The sequence below is a fragment of the Dictyostelium purpureum genome (genome assembly GCF_000190715.1).
Source record: "Dictyostelium purpureum unplaced genomic scaffold DICPUscaffold_1, whole genome shotgun sequence".
NCBI lineage: Eukaryota > Evosea > Eumycetozoa > Dictyosteliales > Dictyosteliaceae > Dictyostelium > Dictyostelium purpureum.
In genome coordinates, this window is record NW_003519338.1 from 215011 (window position 1) to 237924 (window position 22914).

Here is a 22914-nt window from a genome sequence, read left to right on the forward strand (position 1 = left end):
GATTTTTTTTTTTTTTTTTTTTTTTAATTTTAATTAATTTTTAAAGATTTTTTAAAATTTTGAAACCATCTTAAAGGTATTAATGCAACTATATAAAATATTTAACAAATTGTGTGTTAATAATAACTATTTTGATTATTTTTATTACTTTTTATTATGAAAAAAATAGTTTTTGCTAAAAAAGATATTTTTATATTTTGAAAATATCTTTTTTTTTTTGAATTTTTTTTATAAATTTTGGTAAATTTATTAATTTTTTTTTATTAAAAATGGATGAGCTTCTATCATCTTTAATTAAGTTTCGGGTAAATGAAGAGTTAAAAAACAGTATTAATATTAGTGATAGGTAAGTACAATACTATACAATATAAATAATAGATTAATTAAAAGTATTTTAATTGGTGTTTTCTCTTTTTAACTATTTATTATAGATTATTATATATAGTTTGGAATAATATATTTTTAAGAAATAAAATTCATAAACATATTTTATTGTTTATTGAACATAGTGTTGTAGATCTTGGTATACCCTATTATTATTTGTTTAAATATAAATCATATATAACAACACTTAAGTGGTTTGGTGATCCACTACCTGATAAAAATGATTTTCCACCATTTTTGACACATTTATATTTGTACCGTTTTAATATGTTACCAACAACTTTACCAAATACAATTACAACACTCACATTCGGTAATAATTTTAACCAGATAATTACACCCAACACATTACCAAATAGTCTCACAACACTCACATTCGGTCGTTATTATAACCAAGTAGTTATACCCGACTCATTACCAAATAGTCTCACAACACTCACATTCGGTGATTGTTTTAACAGAGTAATTGAATTCAAATCATTACCAAATACAATTACAACACTCACATTCGGTCATGAATTTGACCAGATAATTACACCCGACACATTACCAAATAGTCTCACAACTCTCACATTCGGTCGTTATTATAACCAAGCAGTTATACCCGGCTCATTACCAAACAGTCTCACAACACTCACATTCGGTGATTGTTTTAACAGAGTAATTGCTTTTAGATCATTACCAAATATTCTCACAACACTCACATTCGGTCATGAATTTGACCAAAAACTTCTGCCTGGTTCATTACCAAATAGTCTTACAATACTCACATTCGGTTATAGTTTTAACCAAGAAGTTCCACCTGGAACATTACCAAATAATCTCACAACACTCACATTTGGTAATAATTTTAACCAAGCAATTCTACCCGACTCATTACCAAATGGTCTCACAACACTCACATTTGGTGATTGTTTTAATCAAGTAGTTCTACCCAACACATTTCCAAATAGTCTCACAACACTCACATTCGGTTATAGTTTTAACCAAGCAGTTCTACCCTACACATTACCAAATAATCTCACAACACTCACATTTGGTAATGGTTTTAAACAAGCAGTTCTACCCTACACATTACCAAATAGTCTCACAACACTCACATTCGGTCGTGATTACGACCAAGTAGTTCTACCTGACTTACAATAGTCTATTTGGTAATAGAAAAAAACATCAACAATAATAATAAACAAAATAAATTAAAAAGAAATGGATCTAAAATGATTATAAAAAGTAAATGGGGGTTATAACAACATTTAAAATAAAAAATAGAAAATTTAATAAAAATAGTTAGTAAAAGTTTGCAATGTGAGAAATAAAAAATTAAAGTTAATTTAAAATACAGTCGTTTAGCGTTAAGGTTTTTTTATTTTTCCTTTATTATTTTCCACAACTGCTTGATAAAGAATCGGTATAGGATGTGATTGATATAGCTCTATTAGAAACAGATTGCGGAATTGTACTTCACAATAGACCGATGTTGTAGCTATACAAGTTTTAGATAATATATATTTGGATGGTATTACTTGTGGGTTCCATTGTTGTTTAAAGTGAATCTATTAATTAATGGCGGGGTACTGTTAGGGTTTAAAACTTGAATAGAGTTTGGTAACTATTCAATTGATGTGTCGTTGAATTTTGCTTTATAGATACTGATTTCTCCACACTGAATAAAGTTCATTCTTTTTATAGTGATTATTTTTGCAATTATTATTATTTTTCTTTTTTTTTTTTTTAATATTTTATAATATTACACCTGCTTGATAAAGATTCTGGTATTGGATGTTTATAAGTTTGATAAAGCTCTATTAAAGTAACTGATTGAGGAATGGCATCTGGTTCTAGGGATTGCCCAAAGAAAGTGCCAAACTTTAATCTGGTGAGAGATTCTGGTAATATACCTACTTGAATAGGGTGATTATAGTGGTTGGATAAAGTTAAATCCACTACTGAGTTGGGAACAATACCAGCTTGAAGAGGTTGGTTATAAAAAGTTGGTAGGCTTAAAATTTTGACTGATGGTGGAATTGAATAAACTTTGATAATATTTGGGCCAAATGAAACAAAATCTAGATCTGTAATTGATAATGGTAAATCGTCTTCAAATAAATCATTCGAGTACTTTGATAATTTTAAAATCTGTAAAGAATTTGGGAACAAATGTTTACCAAGATCACCTTTATATGACATTAGTTGTAAATGTTGTACATTGGGGGGTATTACCTGTGGTTCTAATTGATTACTATAGTTTTTTAAAATGAGTTTGGTTATTGATGGTGGAAGTACATTTGGTTTCAAAATTTGATTGGATATTGATAAAGTTTCAATAGAGTTTGGTAATTCCCCAATTGATACATCTTGATCGAAACTATCTAAGTTTAGTTTTTTTAATGAGTTTAGCGATGATAGAGAGTTTGACAGTGGTTGATTGAAACTATCCATTGTCAGTTCAACGATTGATTCTGGGATTAAACCTTTTGATATTGGATGATTAAAACTATTAAGAGTTAATACTTTTAATTGAGAAGGAAGAACATTTAATTTCAGTGGATAGTCATATGAAAAGAGATCTAGAGTTTCAAAATTTATTGGTAAATCACCAGTTTTTAAAGGTTGATCAAATGATTCCATATTTAATATTTTAAGAGATGGTGGAAACATTTCGGGTGTAAGCGGTTTATTGAAAGTATTGAGATATAATTTTGTAATATTTGGCACTATTGATTTAAAATCGATTTGATTGGTGTATCCACCAAGATAAAAACATGTCACTGTTGGAGGAATATCACCTGCTTGAATTGGTTTATTAAATTTACCAACGAACTCTAATTCTAACTCAACAATACCATAAGGTATAAGTTGACCATGTGGTTCTAATGGTTCTTGAACAATAATAGAAACTGTTGTTAAATATCTTCTATGTGGATGATATCTAAGTTGATCCATTGACCCTTCAATGAATATTATCTCATTTTCATTATATAACCTGTGATGTCTTTGTATTTCACTTAATAAATATTTATTTCTCCAGACTGAAAAAAATAGAGCATCATTATTATTATTATTATTATTATTATTATTATTATTATTATTATTATTATTATTATTATTATTATTACTATCTTTTAAATTGTGGTCAATTAAATTTAATGGGGTAATGGATATATCCATATTGGCAACTCCAAAGGTTTCTTATTTTATAATCGAGTAGAAAATTTTATGTTTTATATTTATTATTTTTTTTAATCCCCAATTTTTTTGGCTAAAAAAAAAAAATTTTAAAAAAAAAAAAAAAAAAAAAGAATGTAACCCAGTATTTAATTTTTTTTTTTTTTTTTATTTATATGTTTTTTTTTTATTCATTGAATTATTTGAATGAATCTCTGGTCGGTTTTTTAATTGTTTGACTATAATCGAATTTTAAAATTTTTTATTCAACCGCTGCAGGTCTGAGCCTTAGTAAGGTCATTAACCAATATACCAATGCCAATATATAAAGAAAAGAAAGGAGAACTTTAAAGAGATTCAAGAGTTAAAGATAAAAGTACTGGTAAATACACAACTGAACCAATCTATACACCAAGATTTATCATTTATATAATCATAATCACAACTTGGAAGATGCAACTAAAATGTTAATAAATCCACAGAGAAATATACAACGTTCACCCAATTATCCAAGAGTTATTTTAATGATATTCTGTACATTATATTACAATTGCATGGTGGTTACAAACATATATTTAGAAAATAAGAAAGAGAAATTTAGTTTCAGAAATTTTTAATTTCATTTATGCAATAATCAAATAAACCATCAGGTACTGGAAATTCATTACCAAGAAATACAATCAAAATTCTAAAACTCATTCATGTTACAATTGATAAAGATAAAAAAGAAAGAGGTCCTTGTTATATGTGTAGTAATGGTTATTCAATTCAAGGCATAAACTATAAAAGAAATTTATATTTTAGTCTCAATGTAAATGTCATAATGTGTTCCTCCATGAAGTGTAATGTTGCGTTCCATAATCCCAAATTCAAAGTTGCTCAAACTTAATTATAAATCAATTAACTCTAAATAAAAATTAAAATAAACTTTAAAATAAATATATTTTTAAAAATAAATTAAAAATTATATTATTTTTTATTTATTTTAACAAAAAATTTTTTTCTGCTTAATTCGTTTTGTAAAAATTTTTTTTTTTTTTTTTTTAATATTTTTTTTAAAATTTTTTTTTTTGGCACCTGAAAGGGGATTTATAGTAATGCTATAAAAAATAGTAATATAAGAAATAAAAAAAAAACAATAATAATATAGATAATGATAAATTATAATAACGATAGCAATGATAAATTATTTTTTTCAATATGGAGAAACAAGTATCTATTAAGTGAAATACAAAGACATCACAGGTTATATAATGAAAATAAAATAATAGAAATCGACTGTTCAATGGATCAACTTAGATATCATCCACATAGAAGATATGCAACAGAAATTAGATTTTATGTCGATGAACCATTAGAACCATACGGTCTTATTCCCTATGGTACAACAGAATTAGAATTTGTATTTGAATCTAATCAACCAATTCAAGCAGGTGACATACCATCAACAGTCACTAGTGTGAACTTGGGCGATCAATATACTCATCCAATCGATATTAAAACAGTTATTCCACCAAGTGTTACAAAACTAGAGTACAGCAATTATAACGAAACACTCCAACCAAATATGCTACCACCATCTCTTACCAGTTTGAATATGATGGATTTAAATCAAGAGATTAGTATTGGCTCTTTTCCCAACTCATTAAGAGATATACATTTATATAGCTTTAACCAAAGTATTATTCCAGGTTCATTTGGTTCAGTTGTAAATATAGATCTACACTCTTTTAACCATCCTTTAAAAGCTGGTGATTTACCTAAAACATGCGAAAAACTCAATCTTGGTCTATACAACCAACCAATTGCATCAAACATTCTATCACCACTAAAAAAATTAAAGACATTGGCTCTGAATTCTTTTAATCAAGACATTACTGCCGAAACATTACCCAACTCTATAGAAACTTTGATTCTACCCGATTTTAATCAAGTTTTAAAACCAAATATTCTTCCACCATCAATAACCGACCTCTGTTTATACGGATACGATCACCAACTAAAACCTCAAGTAATACCACCGAGTGTTCAACAATTAAGACTGTTTTCCAATTTTAAACCTGGGAAACCTTTATCCCCTAAGACTTTCGGTAGTGATTATAACCAAGCAATTCTGCCTGGTTCATTACCAAATAGTCTCACAACACTCTCGTTTGGTTCTGAATTTAACCAAGAAGTTCTACCCGACACATTACCAAATGGTCTCAAAACCCTCACATTTGGTGATAAATTTAACCAAGTAGTTCTACCCGACACATTACCAAATAATCTCACAACACTCACATTTGGTAATCGTTTTAACCAAGCAGTTCTACCCAACTCATTACCAAATAGTCTTACAACACTCACATTCGGTTATGATTTTAACCAAGTAGTTCTACCCGACATATTACCAAATAATCTCACAACACTCACATTTGGCAGTCTTTTTAACCAAGTAGTTCTACCCGACATATTTCCAAATAGTCTCACAACACTCACATTTGGTAATCGTTTTAACCAAGTAGTTCTACCCGGCTCGTTACCAAATAGTCTCACAACACTCACATTCGGAGCTGGTTTTAACCAAGTAGTTCTACCCAACTCATTACCAAATAATCTCACAACACTCACATTCGGTTATGATTTTAACCAAGTAGTTCCACCCAACTCATTACCAAATAATCTCACAACACTCACATTTGGTGATCGTTTTAACCAAGTAGTTCTACCCGGCTCGTTACCAAATAGTCTCACAACGCTCACATTCGGTTATAATTTTAACCAAGTAGTTCCACCCGGCTCATTACCAAATAATCTCACAACGCTCACATTCGGTCATGAATTTAACCAAGTAGTTCCACCCAACTCATTACCAAATAATCTCACAACACTCACATTTGGTGATCGTTTTAACCAAGTAGTTCCGCCCGACTCATTACCAAATAGTCTCACAACACTCACATTCGGAGCTGGTTTTAACCAAGTAGTTCCACCGGCAAACGAAAACAATAATAATAAACAAAATAAAATTTAAATTGTATTGAAAATATCATTTTTATACATTATCAGAATGTTTATGTAACAGACTAAAAGTTAACTATAACGCACAATATTAAAATAAAAAACAAGTTTTAGATTATATATTTGGATGGTGTTACTTGTGGGTTCCATTGTTGTTTAAAGTGAATCTATTAATTAATGGTGGGGGTACCTTTAGGGGTTAAAACTTGAAGAGTTTGGTAATTACTCAATTGATGTGTTGAATTTTGCTTTATAGATATTGATTTTTCCGCACTGAATAAAGCTCATTCTTTTTATAGTGATTATTTTTTCTATTATTATTATTTTTTAAAATTACTACTATCTTTTAACTTCTTATTGTGATCAATTAAAATTAATGGGGTAATGGATATATCCATATTGGAAACTCCAAAACGTCTCCTATTTTATAATCTAGAAGAAAATTATCTGTTTTAAATTTATTATTTTTTTTAAACCCCAATTTTTTTTAATTGGTAAAAAAAAATATTTTATAAATGTTGTTATATAATTATTTTTATAATTATAAAGATAATAAAAGAAAATATGATGAAGATGTTCCACAAATAACAGATGATGATTTTGGTTTAAAAAAATTTGTTTATTTTTTTTTTTTTTTTTTTTTTTTTTTGTATTTAATTTAATTTTTTAAATTTTTAATTATAGAAGCTGGTATTGGAAAAGAATATGTTTCGGGCATATCTATCTTGGTAACGGATTTTGGGATTGTGTCTGGATCTAAAGGTTGGTTATAGTAATCACCAAAGAATATTGTTGTGAGTGATTCTGGTAATAGACCTTTTGGAATAGGTTCATTAAAAAAACGAGGTAAGCTTAATTCTTCTACTGAATTGGGAATTAAACCGACTTCTAAAGGCTGTGCATAATTATGGGGTAGTCGCAAGACTTTTACTTTTGATGGAATTGAATTAACATTTAATTTAGTTGGACCATTATAATCAAAATGAAGCACTGTAATTGATGATGGTAAATCATCTTGAAATAATTCGCCTGTGAAACTTCCTAGATATAAATCTAATAATGAATTTGGGAATATACCTTTATAAATATTGCAATTATATGCCCCTAAATCTAAATTTTGAACATTGGGTGGTATTACCTGTGGTTCTATTTGATGATTAAAATTGTAAAAAAGGAGTGTGGTTATTAATGGTGGAAGTACATTTGGTTTTAAAGGTTGATTAAAATGAGTAAGGCCTAAAGTTTCGATAGATTGCGGTAATTCCCCGTATAAATCTTGATTAAATAAATTCATCCTTAGAGTTTTTAATGATTTTAATAACAATAGTGAGTTTGATAATTTTTGATTAAAATTGTTCAAATAAAGTTCAGTAATTGATTCTGGAAGAATACCATAGTGGATTGGATGATTATAATTTTGTAGAGTTAATTTTTTTAATTGAGGTGGAAGAACATTTGGTTGAAATTGATGATCATATAAACCGAGATTCAATTGTTGGCATGTTATTGGTAAATCACCAGGCTTTAAAGGATGAGTATAAGAATCTAGACTTAACTCTACAACTGAACCAAATGAACCAGGTATAATAATTTGCTTGAAAAAAGGTAGGTTTAATTTTTGAATAGAGTTTGAAATAGTACCGATATTAATTTCTTGATCCATACGTAGAGCTAAACTGGTTATTGATGGTGGTAGCATATTTGGTCCAAGTGGGTATTCAAAATTTAAATATTCTAAAAAAGTAACACTTGGTGGTATAATTGATTTTAAATCTATCGGTAGGGTATAACCTAATATAAGATTTGTCACTGTTGTTGGGATATCGCCTGCTTTAATTTCTTTACCTAAAAGATCTATATCCAATTCTTTTGTACCATAAGGTATAAGTTGACCATGTGGTTCAAATTTTTCATCAGCTCTAATTATAATTTCTGTTAAATATCTTCTATATGGATAATATTTAAGTTCATTCATTGAATTGTTAATAAAAACAACTTCATTTTCAATATATAACCTGTGATGTCTTTGTATTTCACTTAATAAATATTGGTTTCTCCACACTGAAAAAAATAGTTTATCATTATTATTATTATCATTATTAATATTATTATTATTACTATTATTATTATTATTATTATTATTATTATTATTATTATTATTATTATTATTACAACTATCTTTTAAATTGTGATCAATTAAATTTAATGGGGTAATGGGTATATCCATATTGGCAACTCCAAAACGTCTCCTATTTTATAATCGAGCATAAAATTATGTTTTATATTTATTATTTTTTTTAACCCCAATTGGGGTAACCTCAATTTTTTTGAATTGGCAAAAAAAAAATTAAAAAAAAAAAAAAAAAAAAAAATATAATAAAAAAATTTAAAAAAAAAAAAAAAAAATATATATATTAAACATTTTTCGCGATATAAAATAAAATTTTTCTTTTTTTTTTTTTTTTTTTTTTTATGATTCCATTTTATTATTTGTTTTGCTAATGTGTTTTGAAAATAAAAATGAAAAATTTTAAAAAAAACAATTTATTTATTTATTTTTTTTTATTTTTTATTTTTATCTTATTATATCATTACTTTTAAAGATAATAAATATGATGAAGATGTTCCAAAAAAACGAAAAATTGGGGAAGATCAATTTCTCCCTGCAAATGGCAGATGATTTTGATTTTCCAGTAGTAGTTGGTCTTCTTAGTGATAAGATGGTTTAAAAAAATTTGTTTATTTTTTATTTTTTTTGTATTTAATTTTTTAAATTTTTAATTATAGAAGCTGGTATTGGAAAAGAATATGTTTCGGGCATATCTATCTTGGTAACGGATTTTGGGATTGTGTCTGGATCTAAAGGTTGGTTATAGTAATCACCAAAGAATATTGTTGTGAGTGATTCTGGTAATAGACCTTTTGGAATAGGTTTATTAAAAAAACGAGGTAATCTTAAATCTTCTACTGAATCGGGAATTAAACCGACTTCTAAAGGCTGTGCATAATTATGGGGTAGTCGCAAGACTTTTACTTTTGATGGAATTGAAAATACATTTATTTTAGTTGGACCATTATAATCAAAATGAAGCTCTGTAATTGATGGTGGTAAATCACCTGGAAATAATTTGCCTGTGAAACTTCCTAGATATAAATTTAATAATGAATTTGGAAATATACCTTCATAAATATTGCAACTATATGCCTCTAATTCTAAATTTTGAACATTGGGTGGTATTACCTGTGGTTCTATTTGATGATTATAATTGGACAAAATGAGTGTGGTTATTGATGGTGGAAGTACATTTGGTTTTAAAGGTTGATTAAAATGAGTAAGGCCTAAAGTTTCGATAGATTGCGGTAATTCCCCGATAGATATCTTTTGATCAAATAAATTCATCCTTAGAGTTTTTAATGATTTTAATAACAATAGTGAGTTTGATAATTTTTGATTAAAATTGTTCAAATAAAGTTCAGTAATTGATTCTGGAAGAACACCATATCGGATTGGATGATTATAATTTTGTAGAGTTAATTTTTTTAATTGAGATGGAAGAACATTTGGTTGAATTTGATGATCATATAAACCGAGATTCAATTCTTGGCATGTTATTGGTAAATCACCAGGCTTTAAAGGATGATTAAAAGAATCTAGACTTAACTCTACAACTGAACCAAATGAACCCGGTATAATAATTTGATTGAAAAAAGATAGGTTTAATTTTTGAATAGAGTTTGAAAAAGTACCGATATTAATTTCTTGATCCATACGTAGAGTTAAATTGGTTATTGATGGTGGTAGCATATTTGGTTCAACTGGGTATTCATTATTTAAATAGTCGAAAGAAGTAACACTTGGTGGTATAATTGATTTTAAATCGATCGGTAGGGAATAACATAATCTAAGATTTGTCACTGTTATTGGGATATCGCCTGCTTTAATTTCTTTATCTAGATTAAGATCTAATTCTAATTCAGTTACACCATAGGGTATAAGTTGGCCATGTGGTTCAAATTTTTCATCAACTCCAATTATAATTGATGTTGCATATCTTCTATGTGGGTGATATCTAAGTTGATCCATTGAACAGTTTATATCTATTATTTTATTTTCATTATAACCTGTGATGTCTTTGTATTTCACTTAATAGATACTTGTTTCTCCATACTGAAAAAAATAATTTTTCAAAATTATTATTGTTATTATCTGAAATTGTGTTATTATTAGCTGATGGGTTGTATTTCATTGTAAACATGCAGTTGTATAAATATAAATATAAAAATTAAATTAAATAAAAAAAAAAAAAAAATTAATTTTTTTTTTTTTAATTTTCGAATTTTTTTTTTTAATTGCAAAATAATTTTTTTTTAAAATAAAAATCTATTGTCAGTTTTTTTTGTTTAAAAGACGACAATAAAACGTTTAGACAATTATTATTATAGAGTATATGGTTTTAATACATTTTTAAATATTTTATTCAAATTTATTTAACCACTTTTATTCAAAAAAAAGAAGGCCCTATATCCAAACTTTCACAATCTCAAATACTTTGGAAACTTTTAGGACATGCACACTTATAAAAAATAAAAAGAAATTTTATATATCAATTTAAAGATTATTATTACATAAATAAAGCTACCGAAATAAAAGTAATCGTTATTTAATAAAAGAAATATAAAATTAATGTTTAGCCCATAAGATATTAATTGTAGATAATTATAAAGATTAATAGTAAAAAGATTGTAAAAAAGTTTTAATTGTTTTATTTTATTTTTCTATTTCCCATTTACAAAGAATAACATTTACCCTTTTAGAAAAAAATTTCGGTATTTGATGTGTTTGGGGGTGATATACTTTTATTTCGGTAACTGATGATGGAATATATATTTGTGTTAGGGGTTGGTCATAAAAAATACCACAGTTGAGTTTTGTGAGTGATTTGGGTAATACATCTTTTTTAAATTTTTTATCAAAGTCACGAGGTAGGGTTAATTCTTTTACAGAATCGGGAATTAGGCCAACTTCAAGAGAACGTAGCTTTTTTGGAAGTTTTAAAATTTTAACAGATTGAGGAATTGAATAGGCTTTTAATTCTTTCGGGTTTTTACCCAAATTAAGATTTGTAATTGATGATGGTAAATCCAATAATGTTTCTTTGTATTTTGATAGTTTTAATACTTGCAAATTATCGGGGAGTAAATCTTTACCAAGCCTATTATTATATGACTTTATTTCTAATTGTTTCACATTTGGTGGTATTACTTGTGGTTCTAATGGAAAATTATAATAGTTCATTTTGAGTAAAGTGATCGATGGCGGAAGTACATTTGGTTTTAATAATTGCTCTAAACTTTTTATATTTAAATATTCAATAGAACTGGGGAGTGATTTCCTTGATATAATTTTATTAAATGTTTTCATTTTTAGGGTGTTTAGTGAGTTTAGTGATGAAAGAGATTTTGATAGCGGCTTATTGAATCGGCACATCTTCAAGTAGGTAATGGAATTTGGTAGTGCATTATTTGGGATTTCTTGGTTGAATGATGATAGAGTAAGGCTTTTTAATTTACTTGGAAGAATATTTGGTTCTATTGGATGATTATATGAACCGAGTTTTAAACTTTCGCAAGTTATAGGTATATCACCAGGCCTCAAAGGTTGGTCAAAGGAACCTAGAATTAAATTTACCACCGAATTAAAAGTACCTGTAATAATTTCTTGGTTAAATTTAAAAAGATCTAAATGCTTCAGTGAATTTGGAAAAACCCCATCAATATTTTGATTTAGTTCTGCCATATTTAAACTGGTGAGTGACGGAGGTAGCGTATTAGTTGCAAATGGTGACAAGTTGTAATTATGGTACTCTAAATCTGTTACACTTGGAGGTATAATTGATTTAATATCGATTTGCAGTTTGAATTTATGACCAAGTTTCAAGCTGGTGACTGATAATGGAATATCGCATTCTAATATTGGGGAATTAAATTTTTTTTCGAAATATATTGCTGATACACTATTAGGTATCAATTCACCATGTGGTGTTAAAGGTTTGTTTATTGAAAAAACAATTTTTGTAATATAAGTTCTGTGTTTATGATCCCTAAGTTGACTCATGGAATGATTAACATGTGTGACTTTTTTGGTCATATTATACAACCTGAGATGTCTATGAATTATATTGAGGATAACCTTGTTTCTCCAAATTAAAAAAAACAATCTGTTATTATTAAAATTATTAATATTTTTATTTTTAATTTCTGAATTACTATTATTATCATTTTCTATATAATTATTTATTGATTCCATGTTTCTTAATCTTTTTTATAATTTTATAATAAAGATTTTTTTTTTTTATTTTATTAATTTAAGAATCATGATTCTTAAATTTTTAAAAAAATTAAAAATATCTTAATTTTTGGAAAAAAGAAAAAAAAAATAAAAAATAATTTGGGTTTTTTATTTTTTAATTTTTTTTTTATTTTATAAAAAATAGTGGATATAAATTTTTTTTAGAATGAGGTTTAATTTTAATTTCCACACAAATGACTGGTAATTATCGTATTTAAATTACTATCCAGGTGATGCAATTTAAATAAAAAATAAATAAAATATTTCTTTTTAAAAATTTTTCTTTAAAGAAATATTTTTATATTCTTTTTAAATTATAAAAAAGAATATAAATTTTTTCATGACAATAGAGTTACATATAATTTACTATCTTGATTATGATGATATTGAATAATTTGAAGGCTAAATAATTTTCTGTACAACCTAATCATTTTTTAATTACTTAAAAATTTTATTTTTAGAAATTTAAGCGTTGAGTTCACGAAGACGACCAAATACTTAAATTAAGTTTGTAAAAAAAATTTTTATTTTTTTTAAAAAAATAAAATTTTTTTAATTTAACCTAATGTCTAAATTTATTTTTTTTAAAAAAGCGTTATTTTATTTAAAGTAAATAAATTATGAATAATAATTGTAAAAACTAATATTTAAATTCTAAAAATAAATAATGTCAAATAATCAACAATATAATACCAAATGCTTTAACCACCCTTATCAAGATATTATTTCTATATGCTCGACTTGTCCAAACAATATTCCTGTATGTATTGATTGTATTGTCGATATTCATGATGGTCATAGTTTTAAAAAATTAAATGATATAAATTTAAGAAATCAAATAGAACATAATTTTAGAAATCAAACAATACCAAAACTAAACAACTATTTAGAAAATAATAAAAAAATATTGGATGGATCAAACAATCACTTTAAACAAATTCAAGATAATCATACAATGAATTTTGAAAAAACTTTTAAAATATTTAAAGAATTAAAAGATATTATCAATGCAAAAGAAAATGATATCAAAAGATTATTATTAACTAAATTAGACGAAAATACAGATGTAAATAATATAATAACAACAACAATAGAAAACAATAATAATAAAATAAATTATGCTATTAATTATAATAATGACATTAATAACAATAATGATAATGAAAATTTAAATAATAATATTGGCTTTATTGAACTTTTAAAACACAATCATCAATGTAACAATCTTTTATCAAATATAAATAATAATAATAACTTACCAGAATATAAAGATACTCAATTAATAATTAAAGAAAATAATCTCGAGTCAATCAAAGATTTAACAAACAACTATTTAGAAGTATTTGATGATATTTTTTTAAATGATTCTAAAACCATAAAATGTAAGTTTTAACATTAAATTTTTTATTTATATTTTATAATAATAATACTTAAATTAATTTTTTTTATAAAGTATTAAATTTAGAATATACAATTTACAAAGAAGGGTGTGATATTAGTCATTTAAATATTAGATACCTTGCTATTGGGCCTATCAAATGTTTACCTAAAAACATTCCACCAACCGTTACAAATTTATTATTACTTGATGGCTTTAATCAACCACTTAGTTTTATACCACCCACTATACAATACCTTCTTTTACATAACATCAAGGTTCTAATAACACCTGGTTCAATTCCAGAATCAGTTAAAAGTTTATTTTTACTTGATGGCTTTGATCAACCACTTAATTTTATACCACCCACCGTAAAATACTTGCTTTTACAAAACATCAAGTATAAATTAATTCCAACAACAGTTACACATTTATATTTACTAGATGGCTTTAACCAACCACTTGATTTTATACCACCCACTGTAAAATGCTTGTATTTACAAAACATCAAGTATCAATTAATACCTGGTTCAATTCCAAATCATTTAGCTCATCTTGAATTTTATAATGGCTTCTCTCAACGTATTACAAAAGGTATGATCCCTGGCTCTATATCTTCTATTTGTATGGGGGATGTGGTCTATCCTTTAGAACCTGACTCCATTTCAAACCCCCACCAAATTATTAAATATGGTTCCAACTACAAATATCCAAAAATATAGTTTTAAAATTAAATAAAATATAAAATAAAAAAACACATTTCAGTTATCTTGTAAAAGATAAATATCTTAAATACTGTTTTTCAATCTGTTACACAAATTATTGGAGAGTAAATCTTTACAAAGCCTATAATTATATGGCTTTATTTCTAATTGTTTCACATTCGATAATTTTTCTTTTTTTTTAATTTTATTTTTTTATTGAAATATAATGCAGACATTTTTTGTTTATTTAAAACACAGTATTAATAGTAAATAAATAATAATTGTAAAAAAAAATAATGTCAAATAATCAACAATATGATACCAAATGCTTTAATCACCCTGGTCAAGATATTTCTTTAATATGATCGACTTATCCAAACAATATTCCTGTATGTAATAAGTAAGTTTTAACATTAAGTTTTTTATTTTAATTTTATAATAATACTTTATAAAAAAATTAATTTAAGTATTATTAAATTTAGAATATACAATTTACACCGTTCTTTGTAAACTTAATCATTTAAAAATTAGATACCTTGTTATTGGACCTTTCAAAAGTATATCATTTCTATCAGCCATTCCACCAACCATTCCACCCACTGTAAAATGCTTGTATTTACAAAACATCAAGTATCAATTAAAACCTGGTTCAATTCCAAATCATTTAACTCTTTTTGCATTTACAAATGGCTTCTCTCAACCTTTTACAAAAGGTATTTTTCCTGACTTCTTTATCTTCTATTTTTTTGGGGGATGTGGTCTATCCTTTAAGTTAATTTTAATTTTCTCGATTGTATTTAATTTTATGTATTTAGAAAAGATTCTCTCCCACTCAAAAGTTATCAGAATGGATTATAAATATTTTAAAAACTATTCAATCTAAAATATTTAAATATTAGATCAAAAATTTAATAATAAAAAATCTAATTTTATTTCTTTATTTATTTTATGTATTATATTTAATCTTTTTCAATAAAGAATCTGGTATTGAATGTTTATTATTATCAGGTAATTCTATTTGAGTAACGGATTGTGGAATAGTATTTGGGTCTAGGGGTTGATTAAAATAAAAGCCAAAGGATAATTTAGTGAGAGATTCTGGTAATACACCAACTTGAAGAGGATGATTATAATCACGAGGAAATGTTAAATCAACAACTGAATTGGGTATAATCCCGACTGGAATAGGATGGTTAAAGTCATGAGGTAATTGCAATATTTTAACTGATGGTGGAATTGAATTAATTTCGAATGAGCTTGGACCATGATAACCAAAAGAAAGATTTGTGATGGATGACGGTAAATCATTTTCTGATATACAACTTAAGAAACCAAATATTAATACCTCCAATGTATTTGGAAATAAGTGTTTACCAAGATTGCCATTATATGTATATAGTTCTAAAATTTGTGTATTTGGTGGTATTACTTGTGGTTCTAGTTGCTTTTTAAAGCCCCTTAATATAAGCTTGGTTATAGATGGTGGAAGCACGTTTGGTTTTAAAATTCTATTAAAACAATTTAGATTTAAAGTTTCAATAGAGTTTGGTAATTCTCCATATGAAATCTCTTGATTAAAATAAATCATTTCTAAATTTTTTAATGAGTTTAGTGATGATAAAGAGTTTGATAATGGTTTATTAAAATTAAATAAATGAATATCTGTGATTGATTCTGGAAGTACACCATACGATATTTGATGATTGAAGCTGTTTAGAGACAATGATTTTAATTTGGGTGGAAGAACATTTGATTTTATTGGATGGTTAAATGAATCAAGTGCTAGTTTTTCACATGTTATTGGTAAGTCACCAGCATATAAAGGTTGATTAAAGGAGCCTAGAGATAACTCTATTACTGAACCAAATATACCGGGTATAATTGTCTTGTTGAACTTATATATATCTAAAGAGGTTAATGATTGTGGAAATGTGCCAATACTAATTTCTTGATTTATCCCTATTCTTAAACGGATGAGAAATGGTGGCAACATATTTGGTGTGAGTAATTGATTGTAAAAAGAGTATTCTAATTTTGTAACACTTGGTGGTATAGTTGATTTAATATCAATTATTTGCTTGTAACCCTTATAAATTTCTAAACTAGTGACCGATGATGGAATATCACCTGTTTGAATTGGTTTATTAAAATATTCTTTGAATTTTAATTTTGTAGTGCCATAAGGTATAAGTTGACCGTGTGGTTCTAATGGTTCATCACTATTAATAATTACTGTAGTTGTGTATCTTCTATGTGGATGATATCTAAGTTGATCCAATGTGGTGTCAATATTTATTATTTTATTTTCATTATATAACCTGTGATGTCTTTGTATTTCACTTAATAGATATTGGTTTCTCCATATTGAAAAAAATAATTTATCATTATTATTATTATTATTATTATTATTATTATTATTATTATTATTATTATTATTATTATTATTATTATTATTATTATTATCTTTACAATTTTTTTTATTTTCTATATTATTATACATTTAAATTTATTTATAGGGGTCATTATATTAAAATAGCATCATTGTTTTATAAATTATTTTTTTGTGATTCTCGAATTTCTTGAATTTTTCTTGATCAAAAAAAAAATTTTTTTAAAATTTTTTTTATTTTTTATAAAAATTATTTTTATTTTTATTTTTATTAAAATTTCCCCCTTGATCAATCTCTTTCACCCTTGGGTAAGTTTTTTTTTTTTTTTTTTGGTTTATATTCTTAAACTCTTAAAATAAATCAATTTTTTTTATAATAAATTTAATATAATAAATTCCACTATAAATGTAATTTTTTTCTTTATTTTGTTTAATATTAAAAACAAATAACAAATAATAAATAACAAATAAAAAATACAATATGGATACATTTCTTAAAGATATAGAATCCAATCATTTAAAATCATTTAATGATACTCAAAAAAATGAATTATTAGAAATTATAAAAAAAACAATTTATAAACTTCAAAATAATAATAAAATTTTAAACATTTCTACCATTAGTAATAATAATCATATCAGTTGTAATAATAGTAGAAATAACAATTGTAAAAACATTATTAGCAAAGATATTAACAATCAAAATTTAATAAAAAACAAATTCGATTTTCTAAATAATAGAAGTTTTTTATTAGAAAGTTTTAAAGATTTTATAAATATTAGGAATTTATTTTTAATCAAATACCCTGGACTATATAGTTTAATTCGATGGACCACCGAAATAAAAAAGATACCAAATGAAAGTTTTGGAACAGATAATTTAAATGATTGGGAAATCTTTGATTTAAATAGACAGGTTCAATATAGAATATTAGTTTTTAAATTTGCAATATTATTAAAAGAACAAGATCCAAACTATTCAATAGAAACAATCGAAGATATCAATATAGAGCCATATGAAAACGATCAAGAAATTCATAAAATTCAATTTCACATTATAGAACATTTCAACTATCAAGTTAAAAAGCTATTAGAAAATCATTTTTATAAAAAAACAAAACAACATAATTTTTATTTTAATCCAAATGATAATCTAAAACAACAATTTAAAAAAATAATAGAAATATTTCCAAATAATAGTTTTTTCTATAATAGTTTAAAACAAATTTACGAAAATAGTAATCAAGATTCAAATCAAATCGATATTAGATATCTTAATTTTAGATTACATTATGATTATTTTAGATTTAAAATTAGTAAAGAAAATAAAGAGGGCCAGTATTCAATCGATCATTATAAAAATATTATTTTACCTTACTATAACAAAATAGACAATATTATAGATAATAATATACCCAGCAATATAAATAATAGTAATAATAAGCATTATATAGATTTAAAAAATAACCAACCCAAAAAAAAAACCAAATATACAGATACCTCACCTATTCAATCGACTAATGAATCACCAAACCAATCAATCAGCTATTCACCCCCAATTTCCTACCCAATATCCTCTGCATACTTATCTCCTCAAATGTCAATTCTATGTTCACCTGGATGGATACCCTCATAAAAACAAAACAAATAATTTAAACTTAAAACATGTATTATTACATTGAACAATTATTTAAATAAATATTTAATATTGTAATACATATGTATTACAATATAATTTAATTTGTTTTTTTTATTATTATAAAAATATCTTAAAATTATTTTTTATTTATTATTTTAAAAAACAATATAAATATTAACAAACTGCGCAGATTATCGAAAAAAAGAAACTATTTACAAGAGGAAACTATTTTTGAATTGATTTTGTGGAATGAAGAAAGACTAGTTTAAACTTCTTTCATCACAGCTAACAACTAGAATTTTACCACATTCCAAAATTATACTGGCATTTAAGAACAATACGTTCAGTATTTTTTGTTTTTGGACCAATTTGAGTATAGCCAACATTTGAGTTATTATTGTTTTGTGAAAAAAACTTTCTTATTCCTATTTAAAAAAAAAAAAAAAAAATTTATTTTAATAATATATTAATAATATAAAAATAAAAAAATCTAGTAATTACTTGAGATAATTTGAGAAACCATTTTTATTATATATATTTTGAAAATATTTATTTGATTTATTTATTTGTTTAAATTATGTATTTGTAGGCTTATAAAGATTAAATTATTAATTTAAAAATTTTGGTTTTTATAAACAAAAAAATATATTTTTTTTTCCCTAGTTTTTTTTTTTCTTTTCCTTATCCTTAATTTTAATTTTTTATGAACAAAACCACACTTTTTATAAGTGATCTAATAAAAAAAAAATCAAAATTAATTAAATTTTATTTTTTTACATTTTAAATTAAAAAAAAATTTAATTTTAAATTAAAATTAATAAAATTTAAATTTTCACGTCCCAAATCCCAAATTTCACCCCTTTTAACACACACACTTATCCACACCCAAATATAATTATACTATTTCTACTCTACACAAATAAATATATTTATGTAATAATAATAATAAAATAATAAAAAATAATAATAAGTAATAATAAAGAAATTTTTTAAAATATGATCAAAAATAAAAAAATTTAATTATTTTTTAGAATTTTATTTTTATTTTATTTTTTAAAAAGCTATATAAATATAAACAAACTGTACAGATATTTGAAAAAAGGAACTATTTACTCGAGAAAACTATTTTGAATTGATTATGTTGTGATAAGAAAAATTAGTTTTAATATCCCCATAATCCAAAATTATACTGGCATTTAAGAACAATAGGTTCATATTTGTTACTTTTTGGACCAATAGGAGTATTACCAGCTATAGTATTATTTTTTTTTGAAGAGAAAAATCTTGTAAAACCTATAATAAAAAAAAAAAAAAATTTTATATTAATATATTATAAAAATAAATAAATAATAAAAATTAAAATAAAAAATTACTCGAAAATCTTTGTGATGCCATTTTTATATTATATTAATTTTATTTGTTTAAAATATGTACTTAATTCTTTATATAATTTAATTATATATTTGATTTTATTATAACAAATATTTGTTTAATGATAATAAAAGAAATTTTTTTACGCTTTTTATGTTTTTTTTTTTCCCTAGTTTTTTTTTTTTTCCTTCCCCTTAAAAATTTAAAAATTTTAAAAAAATAAATTTTAATATTTTCAATTAAATAATTAATCAATTCACATAAGGGTTTTTTTTAATTGTTAAATGTAATAAGCGAGCTCTAAACAAACGATAAAAAAAAAAAAAAAAAAAATATAATTGAAACAGATCACTTCTTTTTTGGAAGCAATCTTATTGTTCAATTTATGCTATTAATAAAATTTTCCACACCACCACCAAAAAAACACAATTGTGGTTTTATAAAAAATATAAATTTATTTTACAAAAAAAATTTTAAAATTTAAAAAATAATTTAAAATTAAAAAAAAAAAAATAAAAACAAATTTCACCCATTTATCACACCCCAATTCACACTAGTGTGAAAAAATAAATATATAAAACCCTTTAAATTCAAAAAATTATACAGACAATTATAGCACAAATATTAATAGTCTATCAATTTAATTTTAAGTTTTATCAAATTGGTAAGTAATTTGATTACTAAATAAAAAATTTTTCTTTTACAAAATTCCACAAACAAACCCAAGGGGGTGTTAAGGTGCATTTTTTAAAAAAAATAAGAAAAATATGCATCACTTTTTTTTTATAAAAAAAAAAAAAATTTTTTATTTCTAAATTTTTTATCGAGACACCCAAGACAAACTTTTTTATTTGAACATTTATATTTTTTTTTTTAATAAAAAAAAAAAATCTTTTTTTTTTTCTTTAATTTTTCTTAAAATAATTTTAATTTTTTTTTCTTTTTTTTAATAAAATTATAAAATGAATTTATAATGATAAAAATAAAATGTTAGACACAGACAATAAAAATAATAATATTGATGATTTATTTTTTTCAATATGGAGAAACAAGTATCTATTAAGTGAAATACAAAAACACATAAAATTGTATGATGAATATGAAATAGTATATTTAAAATCAATGTATGAACTTAGACATCATTCACATAGAGAGTATATTACATCAGTGTTTATTTATCATAATGAAGGAATAAAAACACCAGATTCAGACAAAATATCTTATAAACCAATTGAAGCAGGTGATATCCCAGAAACCGTCACAAGTGTAAAATTTGGAAATAATTACACCCAGCCAATTGATATTAAATCAGCTTTACCTTCAGGAGTTACATTATTTGAATACCGTAACTTTAATCAACCACTCACACCAAATACTTTACCCCCAAATATTAAGAGTTTAACATTGGGAATGGATCAAGAAATCTGTGAAGGCACTTTCCCAGATTCATTAACATTTTTATCTCTATATAAATTCAATAAGACAATCTCTGGACCCAACTTATTCAACTCTGTTGTAAATCTACATCTAACATCGTATAATCAACTTTTAAAAGCTGGTGATTTACCTAAAACACTTGAAACCTTAAATTTAAATATCTATAATCAACCACTAGAACCCAATGCCCTTCCACCTAATTTAAAAACACTAATAACTCCAGGATTTAACTGCCCATTGACCCACGGTTCACTACCAGATTCAATCACCGAACTCAATATGGATAATTATAAACACTCATTATCAAACTCACTGTCATCCTTAACGTCATTAAAAAAATTATCAATGTATAGTTATAATCAGGATATTTCCGAAGCAGCATTACCAAGTTCAATTACATCATTGAATCTATTCCTTTTTAATAAAAAACTATTACCAAACGTACTTCCATATTCAACAATAATCCTCAGATTAGACACCTATAATCACCCTTTGGAACCAGAGGTAATTCCGCCCAATGTAGAGCATTTAGAATTAAGTTCATATAACTGCTTCCTTAGTAAAAAACTACTCCCAAATTCTATAAATTATCTAATAATCTCATGTTTTGGTCAACCTTTTTTAAAAGACTCTCTATCATCATCAATTAAATATCTTAGGTTCTGCGATAGGGGTCCAGAAATATTCGAAATGGATTCAATTCCACCATCTGTTGAAATTTTAAAACTACCCTGCTTCTATAAGCATCCTCTTCCAGCTGGTTTAATTCCAGACTCTGTAGTAGATTTAACTTTACCGGATTGTTACTCTCCCCTTCAAGTGGGTGTATTACCAGAATCCCTCACTAAATTAACCTTTGGTTTTGGTTTTGATCAACTTCTAGACCCAAATACTATTCCACAATCTGTTACCCAAATAAAATTAAATAATAGAAATTATCCACATCCAATATCTGAATCTTTAACAAATAGGTTAAAAATATTAAAATAACTATAAAAAGAAATTGTACTCTAAATAAACATAAAAATTTGGGTTAAAAGAAAAAAAAATAAAAAAAATAAAAAAATAATTTTGAATTTTTTGAAATTTTTTTTT

At 24.9% G+C, this 22914-nt stretch overlaps 11 protein-coding genes across 11 annotated transcripts; 7 read left to right on the forward strand and 4 right to left on the reverse strand.

Moving 5' to 3' along the window:
- Window positions 1–269: 269 nt before the first annotated feature.
- On the forward strand, window positions 270–1530 carry DICPUDRAFT_73913 (uncharacterized protein; the record flags this gene model as incomplete). The annotated part of the gene is made up of 2 exons (XM_003282841.1): window positions 270–346; window positions 432–1530. 2 exons carry the CDS (start codon window positions 270–272, stop codon window positions 1528–1530), a joined length of 1176 nt encoding a protein of 391 aa, XP_003282889.1.
- A 585-nt stretch (window positions 1531–2115) lies between these two features.
- DICPUDRAFT_146540 (uncharacterized protein) lies at window positions 2116–3552 on the reverse strand (the record flags this gene model as incomplete). Its single annotated transcript, XM_003282899.1, has 1 exon — window positions 2116–3552. The coding sequence occupies one exon, from the start codon at window positions 3550–3552 to the stop codon at window positions 2116–2118; it is 1437 nt and encodes a 478-aa protein (XP_003282947.1).
- Window positions 3553–4013: 461 nt separating this feature from the next.
- DICPUDRAFT_73915 (uncharacterized protein) lies at window positions 4014–4438 on the forward strand (the record flags this gene model as incomplete). The annotated part of the gene is made up of 2 exons (XM_003282842.1): window positions 4014–4083; window positions 4200–4438. 2 exons carry the CDS (start codon window positions 4014–4016, stop codon window positions 4436–4438), a joined length of 309 nt encoding a protein of 102 aa, XP_003282890.1.
- A 264-nt stretch (window positions 4439–4702) lies between these two features.
- DICPUDRAFT_24943 (uncharacterized protein) lies at window positions 4703–6565 on the forward strand (the record flags this gene model as incomplete). The annotated part of the gene is made up of 2 exons (XM_003282843.1): window positions 4703–4891; window positions 5633–6565. The coding sequence occupies 2 exons, from the start codon at window positions 4703–4705 to the stop codon at window positions 6563–6565; spliced, it is 1122 nt and encodes a 373-aa protein (XP_003282891.1).
- Window positions 6566–7210: 645 nt separating this feature from the next.
- Window positions 7211–8779, reverse strand: DICPUDRAFT_146542 (uncharacterized protein; the record flags this gene model as incomplete). The annotated part of the gene is made up of 1 exon (XM_003282900.1): window positions 7211–8779. The coding sequence occupies one exon, from the start codon at window positions 8777–8779 to the stop codon at window positions 7211–7213; it is 1569 nt and encodes a 522-aa protein (XP_003282948.1).
- Window positions 8780–9313: 534 nt separating this feature from the next.
- DICPUDRAFT_146543 (uncharacterized protein) lies at window positions 9314–12859 on the reverse strand (the record flags this gene model as incomplete). Its single annotated transcript, XM_003282901.1, has 2 exons — window positions 9314–10650; window positions 11470–12859. 2 exons carry the CDS (start codon window positions 12857–12859, stop codon window positions 9314–9316), a joined length of 2727 nt encoding a protein of 908 aa, XP_003282949.1.
- A 709-nt stretch (window positions 12860–13568) lies between these two features.
- On the forward strand, window positions 13569–15001 carry DICPUDRAFT_73920 (uncharacterized protein; the record flags this gene model as incomplete). Its single annotated transcript, XM_003282844.1, has 2 exons — window positions 13569–14283; window positions 14355–15001. 2 exons carry the CDS (start codon window positions 13569–13571, stop codon window positions 14999–15001), a joined length of 1362 nt encoding a protein of 453 aa, XP_003282892.1.
- A 343-nt stretch (window positions 15002–15344) lies between these two features.
- Window positions 15345–15866, forward strand: DICPUDRAFT_73921 (uncharacterized protein; the record flags this gene model as incomplete). The annotated part of the gene is made up of 3 exons (XM_003282845.1): window positions 15345–15372; window positions 15451–15696; window positions 15799–15866. The coding sequence occupies 3 exons, from the start codon at window positions 15345–15347 to the stop codon at window positions 15864–15866; spliced, it is 342 nt and encodes a 113-aa protein (XP_003282893.1).
- A 63-nt stretch (window positions 15867–15929) lies between these two features.
- DICPUDRAFT_73922 (uncharacterized protein) lies at window positions 15930–17483 on the reverse strand (the record flags this gene model as incomplete). The annotated part of the gene is made up of 1 exon (XM_003282902.1): window positions 15930–17483. One exon carries the CDS (start codon window positions 17481–17483, stop codon window positions 15930–15932), a length of 1554 nt encoding a protein of 517 aa, XP_003282950.1.
- Window positions 17484–17853: 370 nt separating this feature from the next.
- On the forward strand, window positions 17854–19008 carry DICPUDRAFT_73923 (uncharacterized protein; the record flags this gene model as incomplete). The annotated part of the gene is made up of 1 exon (XM_003282846.1): window positions 17854–19008. One exon carries the CDS (start codon window positions 17854–17856, stop codon window positions 19006–19008), a length of 1155 nt encoding a protein of 384 aa, XP_003282894.1.
- A 2361-nt stretch (window positions 19009–21369) lies between these two features.
- DICPUDRAFT_73924 (uncharacterized protein) lies at window positions 21370–22809 on the forward strand (the record flags this gene model as incomplete). The annotated part of the gene is made up of 1 exon (XM_003282847.1): window positions 21370–22809. One exon carries the CDS (start codon window positions 21370–21372, stop codon window positions 22807–22809), a length of 1440 nt encoding a protein of 479 aa, XP_003282895.1.
- Between the last annotated feature and the right edge of the window lie 105 nt (window positions 22810–22914).